This window comes from Danio rerio, chromosome 24, assembly GCF_049306965.1.
Source record: "Danio rerio strain Tuebingen ecotype United States chromosome 24, GRCz12tu, whole genome shotgun sequence".
In the NCBI taxonomy this organism is placed as follows: Eukaryota; Metazoa; Chordata; class Actinopteri; order Cypriniformes; family Danionidae; genus Danio; species Danio rerio.
In genome coordinates this window covers 22,246,071-22,262,904 of record NC_133199.1, presented here as the reverse complement: position 1 = coordinate 22,262,904, position 16,834 = coordinate 22,246,071, and the positions used below count along the sequence as shown (strand labels likewise).

Below are 16,834 nucleotides of genomic sequence, written 5' to 3'. Positions count from 1 at the left end.
ATTTTTTATTTTTATTTTATTTTATTTATTTCTCTTGATTTTTCCTCTTTTTAAAATTTGTATTTAATATTTTTCTATAACATATAAATGTTGGGTGTATTAGTTTTTAGACCATTATCTAAGTTATTTTGTTAGATAAGCTCCAGATTTGGCTTTAGTACTGACTAATTTAATGCCTATGTACTAATACAATATTGTAAAGCTTACTATTAACATGAATTTAAAAGATAGATTTGTGAGAGGTGTGCTCGTGTATGCTGAGTACTGTATATACTATGCTATATAAAATAATAAAATAAAAATTAAGACCATCCACAAACTGTTCTCCATTGTAAGAGACGTTTATAAAAACACAAAGGCAGAATTATTCAAATTCATACAGGAAATTACAAAAGTGATCACTGGTAGTTGATCTCTCAGAATGTGTTTCTCTCGTTATCACACTCAAGGCTCAAGGGAGTCTGGGCAAGGGCTGAGTGTAATGAGACAAAACGAGACTAATAAACACAGCACCAAGAGATGTGACAGAAATACATGTTATATAATTTTTGTGGTCATTACTTGTACTTTTTCAAAGTGCATATTATGCCGTCTCAGCTGTCATGCAGCTTTCATAAATCTCACTTTGAAAATATTGTTTGTTCACAGTAATATGGTCTTTTTATTTAACACTTGTTTCATATCATATATACAGTATATGTTTTTTGACACTGACAGAATTTATCATTATTAATATTTAATATTTACCATTGTTACTTTCACTGACATGTTTTTGCAGCATCTATCCTGGTGATAGCTATCAAATATTCAATAATTATAACCAAACAACAGTTTGTTTATATAATGTCACTGTTTTAATGACAAAGAAGTTCATATACTAATTACTGTTCGGATCTATTTTGTATTATTAAATAACTGTTTGTTGCATTGTTATTATTTTTAAAAGTATGACAGTACTCTGATATGCATAGTAACCCATTTGACACATAATCAAAAGAAAATAACAACTAAACAACAAACAACAACAATAACAATAGCATAATTGGCAGCACAGACCAAACCTGAAAAAAATATGCCAGAAATCTGAAGGGGTTTGGGTTAGTTTGTCCTTATTATCTAAGATCTGTACATGAAGGAACACATGCAATTCATGGAAAATAAATGAGGGTGTACTCTTTTTAATATTTCAATAATTATAATAATACTTTTTACCAAAAATGTATGCTGTTTGTATTAAATGACAAAGACAACATTGTCCATAAGGATCCTAAAATTAAAAATGGTGTATAAATTTCTACAATGTTACTGATATTACTTGTAATTAAAAGAATGTAAATCAAATATAATCTAATATAAATGCAAATTTCTTCATCTACTTATTTGGTTCCATTTGAAAACTTTTACTGGATTTCTCTTGCAAAATGATGTAAAAGAACAATTGTTGATTTTGGACGTTTTCCAGTGAAATTTAAAGCACACTGAACCAAACTAAACTGAACTTTAACTCTGAAAACTGGACTGACACAGTTCAATTCACTACAACTTCTGTGTTAAACTGCTTTGACACAATCTACATTGTAAAAGTTCTATAAAAATATGAATTTAATAAATTGTATTTGATTTTTATTTGAAACACATTGTTTATTACATTTATTATACCTTCCGGCAATTTGGATATCACATGTCTGGTGAGGTGACTGGTGATGGTCTGGTGTTAAAAGGTTTATCCCCTGTCACGTTTGTAAATAGCATACCACATAGCTTCAGAAATAAAGGTACGCAAGGTGTCACTGGGGTGGTACCTTTTAAAAAGGTACAAATTTGTACCTAAAAGGTCCATATTAATACCTCAAGGGTACATATTGGTACCTAAAAAGTACAAAAGTGTTCCTCTTAAAATTTGTAGGTAATACTATATCCTTCTAAGGTACCAATATGGACCCCTCAAGTACAAATGTGTACCTTTTGAAAAGGTACCACCCCAGTGACAGCTCTCATACCTTTATTTCTGAGGGTGTAATATCCTAAAGGAACCGATTCTGTTAGAAAAAGTAAACTTGATCATGAATAATAAAAGCTACTTAGTTTGAAACTTCTGTTGACTTCTTGACTGAACATTACAGTATATAATGCACATGCCATCTATCCTTTTAAATTGTGTCAATTTTATTAGCAACAGATGCCTCTTTTTTATGCAATGTACAAGTTCAAGTCTACGTGCACAATCTCATATCTCTTGTAACCACTCATTTGGTGCTTAACTGCAAAATGACCATAGTTAAACAGGTTGTAAACAAAATGTCATGTACCATTAAATTTACCTCAAACAAGTCATTCAGTGTCCACTGCTCATTAGTTCACTAGAGAAATGACCTTTATAGACGTCTCTAAATATCTGCACTACGATTAGCTTGTGGGTTTATATTTGAATTTTTTTTTTTTATACAAATTTAATTGAAAAGAGTTTAAAAATGTTTCTGAGTTCTGTTTGGGTTCTTTTTTTCATAAAAAACGACTTAAAGGACTGAAAAAGGACTGAAAAAGGACTGATTTACAATTATAAACCTCCATTTTTTATATATTATAGTGCACTTTTGGTGCTTCACACCTTTTTATTGGTCATTTTTTGTTTCAAGAATATGGTCCAATATTTATAATAAAAGTTTTTCTCAACGATACGAAAGTGAAAGATGACTTCTCTGATGCCAGACTGTATTTTTATGCACAACTGGACGTTGTACTCATGAAAAATATTGGTTAGCACTGGCCAAAATGATTAGCTGACGTCACGCCAAAGCAACATCCAATAGAGGATTCTGCTTGGTCATAAAGCTTTTTTCAATGTGTTGTTTTCATCATGATGGCATAGCAGTCAGAATAGGCCACTGAGCTCATGTATGGGACAAATTCTGAACCTTTGTCAGTGACCTTTCAAATTTTATTTGTTCTCTCTGCAGGAAGCAGGTTTACTTGCTCCTTTGCTTGGTCCTGCCCCTGCCCCTGCTCCAATTGATGCCACACCCTACCTAGTCAGACTCCTGGCTGCATATAAATTCTTCCTTTTTCACATCCTGTTTTGTCAGATCCTGGAAAATCTGTAACATTATCATTAAAAATCTGACCTCTGTCTGTTAACTGACTACTCTGCTGTTTTGGTTTTTGGATTTGTTTGCTGAATGTAAATATTTGTACACAGTAAGCAGGAAGCTTGAAACCATTTTTTTGTACCTTTTTTATTGATTATTATTTTGTGGACAAGGGAGTTAGGTATTAAAGTGTATTTTATTTTATTTTATTTTGCTGCACATCGGGAAGTTAGAGGGAATTAGAATTTAGGTGTTGTTTTTGTTGTGTTGATTATTTTGGCCTGGTCAGCTTCTGAAGTTGAAAAAGACAAATTTTGTTTGAGACAATCATTGTGTAAATACAATCTCTTTATATATATTTTAAACAGAATTATATGTGCAGTCTTCCCTTTTATGTTGTGTTCTTACCCCTAGATGGGGCGTAACAGTCTCACATGCATAATACATTTAATACGTGCTTAGATGAACTTAAACATTTTGGAAAAAGATTATCATTGTAGTAATCTCACTAGGAAATGGTGTGTGCCATTCAAATGCAGCTGGGCGCTTGGATGTTAATAATCCTTTGTGCAGTGTAATAGTGTTTTGGATTTATGTGAGAACAAAGAAGCAACGGTGTTTGAGGCTCACGGTATGTTGTTTCCATGTACTAAACCCTTATTATTCAGCTATGCCTACGCATATAGATTTTCATTCTATGGCAGCTTTAAATAACAGGCAGATGTTTCACAACAAGAGGAACATCTGCACCTGTTTTACTGATCATGGTGGAGTCTTGTTAAGTTCCGTTCAACAGTCCTTCAGCGGCTGTTGATGGCTGTTTTTTTAAATGTAGCAAATCCAATGACTTGGGTAGTGACGATCAGTGTTGTGCTTGAAAAAAAGTAACCAGTTACAGTTCATTCAAAAACTCAATTACTTTATCGATTACTTTAAATGAATGCATTTTTATTAAAAGTAATTTTTGAGATACTTTTCCAAAAAACATAAATTTTTTTATATTTTTTATTAATTTGCATTCTTACAACTAAAACACAAGAAAGACTTAAGCAAAAAGCCATTTTTAAGTCAGACCAGCAGCACAAAAATAAAAAATATAACAAGGTGATAAACCAGCTGAATAATATATTTAGAAACAAAAAAAACCAAAAACAAAAGTTGCTTCAGCATCATATAAGTTGTTGTATTAGCATGTCCTTTCACAGCTTGAGTATGAGAACTAGCAACAATATACAATCAAAAACAAAAACTTTATGATATAAAAAAAAATAATCTGAATTATCATTCGGAATCAATTTGGTGAAACTCAGCACCAAAAACGGCTATTATAGACAACCATACATTTTCTGCATCCTAAACAAAACAAAAACACAACAGCTGCTCAAAAATTAAGTTGATGAGCAATTTTCAAACTAACCACAAATTAAACATGCCATGTCAGCAACTTATGGAAAGGAAGTTGTGTAATGATCTTATTGTTCAATGCGGAAGTGCGCTCGTTTTTGTGATTGTTTTAGAACTTGTTTTAGAAATGACTAGGAATAATAAACCGCAGAAAACGGTCAACCTACTTAGTCTACAGACAAGTGTTTTTATGATTATACAGACCAAGCAGAATCATATAATAGGAACATGTCAGTTTGCAACATCAATCAATTTTTTTATGTCTAAAAACGAATGGAAGTGAATGAGAGCGGGTCAAAAATTCTCGAGCCAAAAAGATTCAAATGGCAGTGCCTGCTCGTATGCGAAGAATAAGGTGAATATTCAAAGTGCACAATCTGCTGTTGTATAACAGCTATAAAATTATGTAAAATAATAAAAAATAAATCACAGCATTTTTCTGAGCAATACAACGCTATACATTCTAAATACCATGTTCTGAAATATAATAGAAATGTGTCACTGTGTCTACTAAACTAATCAATTTCATTATACAGATAACAAACGCACACCCGGTCTCTCTCACACACACACTTGAGGTTAATTTACACTTCTGCGTCAAGCGCAAGCGTATGCTCTGACGAAGGCTGTGTGTGGCTGCATAGCCCTCGCCCGTGGCCGACGCTGATGCGATGGATGGTGCAAGCTCTATGATTGGTCGACTTGGTAGCCCTGACGAGTGTGGGCTGAGGTGAGAGTCTGATGGAGCGAGTCTCATAAAGGAGCACTAGAAGGAAATTGTTGCTTTGTGTTTACCTTATGATTAAAGTTGTTGCACGTCCACCGGTTCTTGCCTCAAAATGTTCACGCCGATCGCTTGACGCAGAAATATAAACCAAGCTTAAGTGTACCTTGAGCACATTTGGCCTCTGCTTTCGCTTGACTTTTGTCCAGTCTGGCACCTTATACAGTGGTTGATTGGCATCTGCCAATCCCACAATGCGTCCCCGCTGTAAACAGGAAGATGTGGACTAGACTGCAGCCAAAATTAATGTACTTACCAAGTAACAGACAAATGCATCATATTGTAACAATAACGGAATTACTATATTTAAAAAGTAATGTGTTACAGTATTAGGGCGACGCAGTGGCGCAGTAGGTAGTGATGTCGCTTCACAGCAAGAAGGTTGCATGGGTTTCCTCCGGGTGCTCCAGTTTCCCCCACAGTCCAAAGACATGCGGTACAGGTGAATTAGGTAGGCTAAATTATCCATATAGTATGAGTGTGAATGAGTGTGTGTGGATGTTTCCCAGGGATGGGTTGCGGCTGAAAGGGCATCTGCTGCGTAAAAACGTGCTGGATACGCTGGCGGTTTATTGCGCTGTGGCAGCCCCGGATAAATAAAGGGACTAAGCCGAATATAAAATAAATGAATGAATGTTACAGTATTAGTTGCAGTCAAAAGTAATGCTGTTACTAGTAATGCATTATTGCCCAACACTTGTGACGATACTCTAGGGCCAGCCAGTAATCAACAGTCTTTATTTAATATTTTAGTGATGGTACAAATTATTTGGAATCTCAACTGAGCTGGTACTAAGCAACCAGGTAATGTACACAGTGGAAAATCCCCAAAAGTCAGCCATACCAAACGGTACAATGCCGTACCATGCAGTAGAAAAGCACAAAAAAGAAGCCTTACATATAGAGCTAGTTTTGTGACGGAAAAACTTAAGCTTTTTGATTTTAAGCCAAGGTCAAATGTTACAGTCTGCAATATTTACAATCTTCTGGAAAGTTTGCTTCTGGCAGATACGTCAAGCCTTTGACACAATAAAGCTGAACTTCCCAGTCATGTATCTGTCACTTCGGCCCCAGCACAACAACACCGCCTGTGCCCTCTTCAGGATTTAACAGGAGGAGTGGAGCTTGCTTTTTCACCACAAACCCCAGCCTCTGCTGCAAACTTGCTGGAGATTATTCCCGTTGACAGCTCGCATTAGCAGATCAAAGGCAAACAGTTGGGCTACATTACTATTCCCTCTAATGTCTTCAGTCAGAGCCATCGTTTGGCACACCTTTAACATTTAATGCACGTAGGAGGCGGCCCACTTTCACCCACTCAGAGCTACAACCCTTCAAAACCACTACAGAGACTAACAGCATGCTTTTAGATGGCCAAAGTTTGAATCGGCTCTAAAGAAAAAAGTCAAGTTGATACTTAGAGGTGTAGTGTGTAGGTTATTTAAACCATCTGTTTGGCCGAACAATGGAGGACTGGAGTCGAAACCTGTTTGTAAACACTATTTACTGCAAAGAATTTGGGGATCTCGGTCGTGCAACAAATTATACACTTCACATTCAATATCACAAAAGCATAAAATCCTCTATTCTCCTTCATATAATAGTACAAACTGTCCACCGTTAAAGTGAAGATGGATTGCAAGGTGCAGTACATCCAGTACACAGCACAAAACCAATGTCCTCAACACGGTTTTTCTTGTTTGTTTCTTTTCTTTTGTTTAATCTGTGAGAGGCAACCTCTCAATGGGTCATCCCGAGAGGAAATAGCGTTTTTATGAAAACAAAATGAGCAATTCAAAAGCGAACACTATTGAGAGACTAAAATCCACTGATGTAAATGTGAGCTCTTTCTAAATCTAGGCCTGACAAACTGCATCAGCTGTAGCATCAGTGAGAGTTTGCTGGAGATTTGAGCTGTCGGGGGTAATGAATGTCTCCTATCTAGGACAGGGCCATGTAAATGGAGCACAGAGGATGGCACAGGCTGGGAGACGGTCCTCTGGGATGGCCGTGTGTGTGTTTTGAGGTGTGTGTGAGTGGGTGGATAGACCCGTGGCCTGAAGGCGTGCAACTCACCTAAGTTCCATTTAAGCCCAGAAGTTGTGGTGAGACAGGGAGAGCCCACAGGAACCAGACTGCACCATTTACCCTCCATGCCGGTGTTCACATTCAGCTGGTGATGTCTGCCCTAAACGTGTGAAGAAAAAAGTGCAGGAGAAGGTTATTGAATGTGACTGACACTCAGTCTGAAGAGCTTTTTTCTTTGTACAACCAGGCGCAGGCATTGGAAATTTATTGGCTCAAGACTCCAGGTTTCATTCACTTTCATTAATTTTCAGAGATGAAAATAGCTTGTAATGTTGCTTGATGTTGGAAACTGGCATTTTCTTGTTTTATTATTTTATGTATGGCCACAAACACACTTGTTTCAAGACAAAATAGTTTGACCGTTTACTGCTGTTTGCTATTCCTATTCATTTCTCCCATAGGGTACAAATAGGATGTCCAATCCTATTCTCAGAAAGCTTTTGTCCTTCAGAATTTAGCTCCTTCTTTGTAACATTTACTTTTTGAAATCGCAGCGATCCAAAACATTATGCCCCCCGGTGCGGTATCTTTCTATGTGCTTTCAAAGCAGTTACCAAGGCATGGATTCTACAAGACCCTTGAGGCTGTCCTGTGGTATCTGGTGGCAATATAATAGGCTTAATTCAATCAGGAGCAGACCCAGAGGGTAATTCGGTTTTTAGCTGAATCCATGTGGATCAAACTTTTTGATCAAAAACATCCAACAGACCCTTGTTTGTATTACGGGCATAAATATTATGTTCCTCAAACCATTACTGATAAACTAATCAGCAGACCTCTTCTACCAGAGAAGACAACTAGTTTTCAACAGTGTTATGTGTTGAGCATGTGTCAAAGTTAAGACCAACCAAATGACTAAACCTATAGTTTCCCATAATTTAATTCTTAATTGCCCAGAGTACTGTATGTCTTGTCCACACCTTGACCAGCTTGTCAACAGCCTACAATGCATTCTGATTCCATTGCTTCCCCTTGTAAACAGCACACATGTACACAGAAATCTATGTAATTTTACAGAAAATGCAATGTGATCTCATGGCAATATGTAACTTTTTGATTTAGGGGCTTATTCAAGAGTTCACACTTAGCTGATGATTGATTATAAAGCCTGTTTGGCATGCTGTCCTGGGATAGAGTTCTGAGATCATAAGATCTTCGAGCCTGGGGTTCCCTCCCGTTTTCAAGGTGAGAGAGGAGGTTGATCTCAGGTAGATCTCGAGATCTGAGATCGAGATAGTGATTGCTCTTAAGAGATAACTTACTTTCTAGGTGCATGTCTATGGTGCTGATTTGGATTAATCAATTAATTTAAGTTGTCTGTTTTTGCATTGTGGGAAGAAACCGGCGAACCCGGAGGAAAACAGGGAGAATGTGTAAACTCCGCACAGAAACGTTGGCTGGATTGGTAAGGACTAGAACCAGAGACAGCTGCAAGCAATCATAAGCGTATGATCCTCTTGAAATTAGTTTATAAATAAACTTCACTTTGTATGAATTCATACGATCTCATTCGTGCAATTTAGTACGATTTGCTCACCCTAATGATGCTTGTGTTTAAATGTAGGGTTGGGTGCCACGTCTTCTTTTTAAAATCGTACATTTTCATACGTCTGAACTCTGAATTGAATAGTTACTTTTTCTTGTGAGATCAGGCTGGAAAATGACACTCTTTAAACCAGGAAACCTTTTTCCACTGCTCCAAATTCAAGTTCCAACACATGTATGTCAGTTGTAGGCACTTTCGAGGGTGAAGACAGGTCATCATAGACCCCCTGACTGGTCTACTATTACACAGATCTACACTCACTGGTCACTTTATTAGATACACCTTACTAGGACCGGTTTGGACCCCTGTTTGCCTTTAGAACTGCCTTAATCCTTCATGGCATAGATTCAACAAGGCACTGGAAATATTCCTCATTTTGGTCCATATTGTTAGGTCCCATGTGGAACCTGTTTGTTTTTTGTGTCTTTGCGATTTGCAGAGCCTGCATGATTGCAGATTGGTGGGTGGGTCACCTCACCTGAGACCCATTGTGTGGTGCCTATAAAAAGTCTGGCATTCTTTCTGAGAGGGAGCTCGATTAGCCGAACGTCCCTGCCTGCCGTTCTTGACTTATTTTAGTTTGATTTGGATCATGAGCTCAGTTCACTACCATTCACATGCTTTTCACTACTGACTTCCATTTATACTGTCTTTGATTGGTTTAAATAGTTTTGTTTGTTATGTTTTTGTTAATAAATCATTTCTCTTTTCAATTTACCTGGTCTGTATTGTCTCTGTAATGTTGCAACTTTGAGCCGGTTGTAAAAATATTGATATGAGAGCATCACTCAGTTGCTGTAGATTTGTCTGCTGCACATGCATGATGCGAAATTCCACCACATCCCAAAGGTGCTCTATTGGATTGAGATTTGGTGACTGTGGAGGATATTGGAGTACAGTGAACTCATTGTCATGTTCAAAAAATCAGTCTGAGATGATTCATGCTTTATAACAAGGCGTATTATCCTGCTGGAAGTAGCCATCAGAAGATGGGTATACAGTGGTCATAAAGGGATGTACATGGTAAGCAACAATACTCAGTTGGCTGTGACTTTGACACAATGCTCAGTCGGTATTAATGGGTCTAAAATGTGCCAAGACATACAGTATATCCCCACACAATTACAACACCACAGCCAGCCTAAATCTTTGAGACAAGGCAGGAAGGCAAATTCTGACCCTACCATCTGAATGTCGCAGCAGAAATCGAGACTCATCAGACCAGGCAATGTTTTTTCAATCTTCTATTGTCCAATTTTGGTGAGCCTGTGCAAATAGTAGCCTCAGTTTTCTTGTTCGTAACTGACAGGAGTGGCAACCTGTGTGGTCTTCTGCTGCTGTAGCTCATCTGACTCAAGCTTTGGCGTGTTGTGCATTCAGAGATGGTCTTCTGAATACCTCAGTTGTAACGAGTGGTTATTTGAGTTACAGTTGCCTTTCTATCAGCAACAAGGCATTTGTGCGCACAGAGCTGCCGCTCACTGAAAATTTTTCTTTTTTTTCTGATCATTCTCTATAAACCCTAGAGAAGGCTGTGTGTGAGAGTCCCAGTAAATCAGCAGTTTCTGAAATACTCAGATCAGCCCGTCTGGTACCAACAACCTTGCCATGTTCAAAGTAACTTAAATCACCTTTATTCACCTTTATTATAATACTCGGTTTAAACTGCAGCAGATCGTCTTGACCTAAATGCATTGAGTTGCTGCCATGTGATTGACTGATTAGAAATTTCCGTTAATGAGCAGTTGGACAGGTGTACCTAATAAAGTGACTGGTGAGCGTATATGCAGGGGAGTGAGACATTTCTCCCATTACCATCATGATTTTTTTGTGGCCTCTATCACAGTTGACCTTCTGGGTGCTCAGACCTGACAGGATATCCTTGTGCATTAGTAAATCTACTCTACCCAACAACCAGCCACTAATTGTAATGTTTGTTTCTTTGAGTAGGGTGCATGTGTGCTGTTGTATCTGCACTTCTGCAAGTTTCTGATAAGTATAAAGACAGAGACTCCAAATAAACAGACATATGATCCTCAACTGCAGCAGCACTAACGAAATCAACTATCAGATGAGTTAAAAAAAAACATTTAAAAACATTCTCACCAGCAAAGATGTTGGCAACTTTGCAATGCAGTTCTCACTTAGAAACAAAAGTGTAATTTAACATTGTGATCATTTCAATTATCACATTTCTAAAATCATTCTGTGAGGTCTATACACACACACACACACACACACACACTCACTTGAAAGTAGCAGTGTTAATTTACTGACAATTAAAAATTGCCAGGATGTTTTAAGAACTACTCTGTAAATCATAATTACCACCTTTTACATTCTGCAAAGTACTATATATATGAATGGAGATGTTTTATGTTAATGAAAAAAAATAAGTTGTGCAAACTTCAGAGTATTCAGAACTAATTCTGATCTGTCTGTGCAAAGCCAGAAACAGCAGCAAATGAGAAGAAATAGAGCTGAATTCATGTTTTATAAGTCTTCTTTATGAGGCGCAGAAGCAGTCAAGGACATCTTTATATAGACTGAGATGCATTCATTTCAATTTCTGGACCATTACAACAGCTGATAGATTAAGAGTCTCAAAATCATCTCGATGTCTTAAATTCTCTATGAGCCTCAGAGGTTGATTAAATGTTCTCATACAGAATGCAAAGTAATGCAGCCGAAGCAATTCTGCAAGATTTTCTTATTAGTTGAACAAGATCACAATGTCTTTTCTCTGCAGGTCTGCCAAAGACAAGGGTTTCTATGAGCAATATGGAGATTCTGTGCAAATAAGAGCTCTTAAAATACACGCATGCATTTGGGAACGCATGGTACTATAGCATGAAAACATTCACAATGTTTGATATTTTTTAAAAGTAAATCTTACAATGTTCACAATCAACAATGAAGAGAGAGCATGCATAGATGAAAAAGTACATTAAGATATTGGAATATTCTAAAATAAATAAATGAATAATCAAATGAGCAAACAAATGAAACACAAAGCAAACTGATGTTTGAAGATTTTTTATGCAATGCTACATCAACAAACAAAAAATATATGAATAAATGAACAAAAAACGTAATGTAGTTGTAGTTAATGTAATGTAATTAACAATTAAATTAACAGATTAACAAGCAACTAATAACAAGCAAATTAATACATTTATTAAGATTGTCTCTATAATTATGGGAGTTTTCCAGGAGAAATAACAAAACAGGAGATGGGGTCTAAAATACTGGAGACTTCCAGGAAAAATATGCTTATAAAATACGATTAAAAAATATGCTTTGCGCCCTGGCACATGGTCTAACAGGGTCGTGCTTGTTCTCTTAATGAGTTATGGGTGCGTTTTGAGCATAACGTGCATTAAACCAATCAGAGACTCATTTCCCATTACCTTTAAGAGTCAGTTGTGTCGTGCCATGGCGCATTTGCTATTTACATGGTGGACTTTGTAAGAGGAAAAACTGAATGCTTGACTAGCGAGAAAACAGTTGAACAGACCATCTGCGCGAGGATAAAGAATGAGCCTCCTCCATTCTGCCTGTTTACTTTCTTTACTTTACTTTACTTTACTACTTTACGTTCATGGATAAGGAAGGAGTTGTACGCACTCCGCTGAAGACATCCATTAGCCTACGTATTTAATTTAGTTTGTTAAGCACACAGATTTGTTTCAAAACTACTTCTAAACTCAGGTTCTAATTTCCAGCAAACGAATAAATGAACAATAATAATGTGGTCAAGTGTGGTCAACAAACTGAATTATATCCAAACACACATCCTATTCTTATGCTCCATATGGTGATGCATCTCCAGAACCCAACAGGTGGATAAATCTACACTTGTTTGTATTATTTTATTAAAACAAATATAAATATGCATATAATAAATAACTGCTAATAATAATAATGACATTATACAAGCGCAAATTGTCATGAACAAACTGAAATAAGCACCCTCAGATGAGGCATGGAAGTAGTGGTGTTTATATTAATGTAGAAAATAATAATTTTTGTAACATTTTAATCCTTTATGTTTTTTCACAGGTATAGATATTTGTGCGTTGCTGTACATCCTGTGTGTATTAAGCATGTGTGAATGTTTGGACCCATAGGCGCATAACTAACGTGCTCTGTGCTGGACTTTAGACCAGCTTTTAGTCGGTCAATAGTGCTGCCTATTTCAGTTCCTCAAAATAGCAACACCAACAATGCACCTTAACAGGCCTGCATTTCAGACAAGCACACCTATGAGTTCACAGAGTGGTGCAAATTGATTTGATTTTTAAATACAGTGGGGCAAAACGTGAAAATTACTGTAGCGCTGGTCTGAAAATAGCAACAAATCACGCCAAGCACATCTTGCGCCTTTTTGTGCTGGGTGTATGATAGGGCCAAATGCATTTGGAAAGGCATGGTACAATCTCATGAAAACATTTAACAATCTTTAATATATTTTTTACAGTAATTCAGAGTTGTGACCTTTTCAATGTGCACAAACAAGAATCAGCACAGAAGAGGCACTAAAGTGTCTCTGCATTTGTTAATTGCTTAATATCACAATTGATCATTAAGTGCAGCAATCAGGATGCCAAAAGCGGAAGAGTGCAAACATTGATTAACACATGCAAATGACTGAATGAGTAAGTGTACGTGTGTGACAGAGAGAGACAGAGGTGTTTACCTCTTTAAGGAGGAAGGCCAGAGAAGAGTCTTGTATAACCACAACTGGCAGATCGGTCATCTTTTGTGCATGAAACAAGGTCTCCACTGTAGCCATGGTTTGATCAAAACGGCCTCCTAAACCTCCCAGTGTTACGATGCTGTCTATCTGCAGAGAGATGAGATAAGAACCAAATAAATTAGCTAATGAACAAACAAATTAACTGATGAATGAGTGATGTTGTTAAGTGCCGTTGGACGAACAAATGAACAAACAAATTGATGGACAGATGAATGTGCTAACAAATGAGTGATTATATAGAGACAAAAAAGCACATTGAAGAGAGAGTTCACCCAAAAATGAACATGTAATTACCATTTACTCACACTCAAGTGCTTCTAAACTATGAGTTTATTTCATCTCTTGAACACAACAGAAATATTTATGAAGGATGTTGGAAACTGAAGGTCAATGACTTCTTCAAGTCTTTTTGTGTACAACATAGAAAGGAACTCGGGTTTGGAACAAGTGGAGGATGAGTAATTGCTAACAGAACCTTCATTTGGGGTGAACCACCCATTTAATAATCTTTTATGTAATTCCATGAGCGATGAACAAACAAATTAACACACACACCAGTAGAGCAGTGTTATATGCAGATGTTTGTAAATTGCACAAACAAATGAATGAATAATTTCAGATGAATGATTAAACAAGCAAACAAATGAGTGACTTTGGGAGCAAAAGGCTAGATTAAGATGGATGAATAAATCAATGAAGGAATGAACAACGATTGCATAATAAACAAAGAAAAAAGACTAGACAAACAAATAAATGAACAGACAAATAAAAATACAATTGTAGGAGCAACAAAATCAATGAACATTGTGTAACTTTAGAATGAATCTTTTAATGAACAAATAACAGAATACACGATTGAACAAACACACAAGCAAATAAATGAACTGATAAATGTGCAAATGAATGAGAGTTAAAAAGTACATGAAGATATTCTGTATCAGCTACTTGATTGTTACCTGCCTATTATTGCAATACTAACTGTTTATTCTGAGTCTGAATTTTTTGCATAGCTGTTCACATTGTTGTTGAAAATGTGGCCAGAATCAAATTTCCAGTGTGAACAGATCATGATGCTAAATTGGGCTGTGTAACTGTGTAACCGACATAACTCGCGGCCGAACTATCATAGTATGATGCAATGTTTGAGAAAAGAATGATGTAGTGACACGTGTTTCCCCAAAACCTCATAGTTTTACTGTAGCAGGATCCATTGTTTGATCCACATAGTTATAACATAAAACGGCCACAATGATGCTTTAAACGGGTTGGAGTTACTACTTCTCTAGAGAAGAACTCATAATTTCTTTGTGCAAATTATATTATTTTTTTACGCACACGCATTTAAAAAAAAATCCAATATTAGTTTTGGTAAAAACATGTACTAGTTTTCTATAATAATTGAAATATACAGTTGAAGTCAGAATCATTAGCCCACCTAAGATTTTTTTTTTTCTTTTTTATATATTTCCCAAATTAGGTCCCAAATGACAAAATTATTAGCCCCTTTAAGCTTTATATTTTTTCAATAGTCTACCCTCCTGAGACCCAAATAATTTTTTTTATTCTTTTTTTTTTCTTGTGATTTCCTACATCCTTTGGGTTAAAAAAATTACAATTTAGAGTTTTTATATTTTGTTTTTATTTTCAATTTTACAGCATGTCCTCTGTAGTGGACCACAGGACCATTTTAGCTTGAAACGACAACAAAACTGTACAGGATATGGCTGATATTGTCATTCTCTAATTGTCTGGTTGTAAATCAGAGTCTTCCTCAACTATCTTATGAAGAATCTTCTCTGCTTTAGTTCTGCCCCCTACAACATGCAGGCATTAATTACATTAAGATGCTCCTGGTGTCCACTATAGTGGACATTTAAAAAAGGATGATATTTTGAAATACCAACATAATTCCTAATTCTGCTACTGCTAATGTATATTTCGGCATTTGAAACCTAAAATAAGTCTCTTGTGATTGAAAACACTGATTATTTGTTATTTGTGACATGCGCAGTGCGTGTCTTTCTGACCTCATCAAGGGTTAATGAGCAGTCACAGACAGAACTGAGAAAGTGGAGCTGGTTCATTTTATATTGACATCATTTTTTATATCGTAATCTTTCATTTTTTATATCGTAATCTTTCTGTTATTGTATTAATTATTTAGGTGAAAAGCTACTTTGTATATTTATGTTAAATCTAACTGAACAATATTTTTAAAAAGGTTAATGGTTAATGATTGGTTAACAAGCACCAGTTTTGCATTCAATTTTTTTTTTTTCAAAATGAACAACCATGCGACCTGCATGTTTGCAGCACAGAATGATGACGCATGTCGATCGAATTTGACATGAAATCACATGAAGTCACATGAAATCCTACATAACCGTTTACACTGTGGTCAGACTGCAAAACATCAGATCTGATTTTTACATAAAAAAAGTGGCACAAATCTGAATTGAAAAGATCAGGTTCCATGTTGTTTGGGTTGTTCACACTGTCAAGACGAAAACAGATCTGAGACGCATGTGGGCAAAAAAATCAGATTTGAGACACATTTGTCTGTAGTGTGAACGTAGCCTTTTTTTTACATCCCTAATCCTACCCAACTACTACCTACCTAACTAATAATAAGCAGCTAATTAGTAGTTTATTGAGCTAGAAGTCTTAGTTAATGGTTTGTTATTAGCATGAATTGTTCATTAAAATAAAGTGTGACTAGTATTACACAGTTCTAATATTTTTAAATGAATGAATAATCAAATGAATGGACATATAAATCACAGAGCAAAGTGATGGATTTTGTTTTTATGTAGCGCTGCATTTAACAAACTAAATACCAAAAGTACTGAATGAACAGAAAACAAAAATGTAGCTGTGGAGTGAAAAAGAATATAAATATTATGGAACTGTAGAATAAATATTTAATGCAAAGGACAAACTAATTATGAAAAAATGAATCAACAACTAAATGATGAGAATAAGCAAACAAGCAAATTAATGAGTGATTGTGGGGGAAAATAGATTAAAACACATTTATGTAAACTCAAGTTAAACATTCTTATAATAAAACAAATTAATGAATAAATTAACAATAAAGGGTTGATTAGTGGTTTAAAACCGTTTTTATGCAAACAGATGAGCAGAAAAATGTGGGAAAAAAGCAAAAG

At 36.0% G+C, this 16,834-nt stretch overlaps 1 protein-coding gene across 4 annotated transcripts in view; it reads right to left on the bottom strand.

Moving 5' to 3' along the window:
• The window catches only part of tpk1 (thiamin pyrophosphokinase 1), a 158,581-nt gene that overhangs the window by 54,335 nt on the left and 87,412 nt on the right, over window positions 1–16,834 (bottom strand). For all 4 annotated transcript variants that reach the window (NM_001006074.1, XM_005162615.5, XM_073940321.1 and 1 more), the window contains 2 exon segments: window positions 7,351–7,462; window positions 13,608–13,754. In NM_001006074.1, the coding sequence (NP_001006074.1) occupies window positions 7,351–7,462; window positions 13,608–13,754 (259 nt within the window).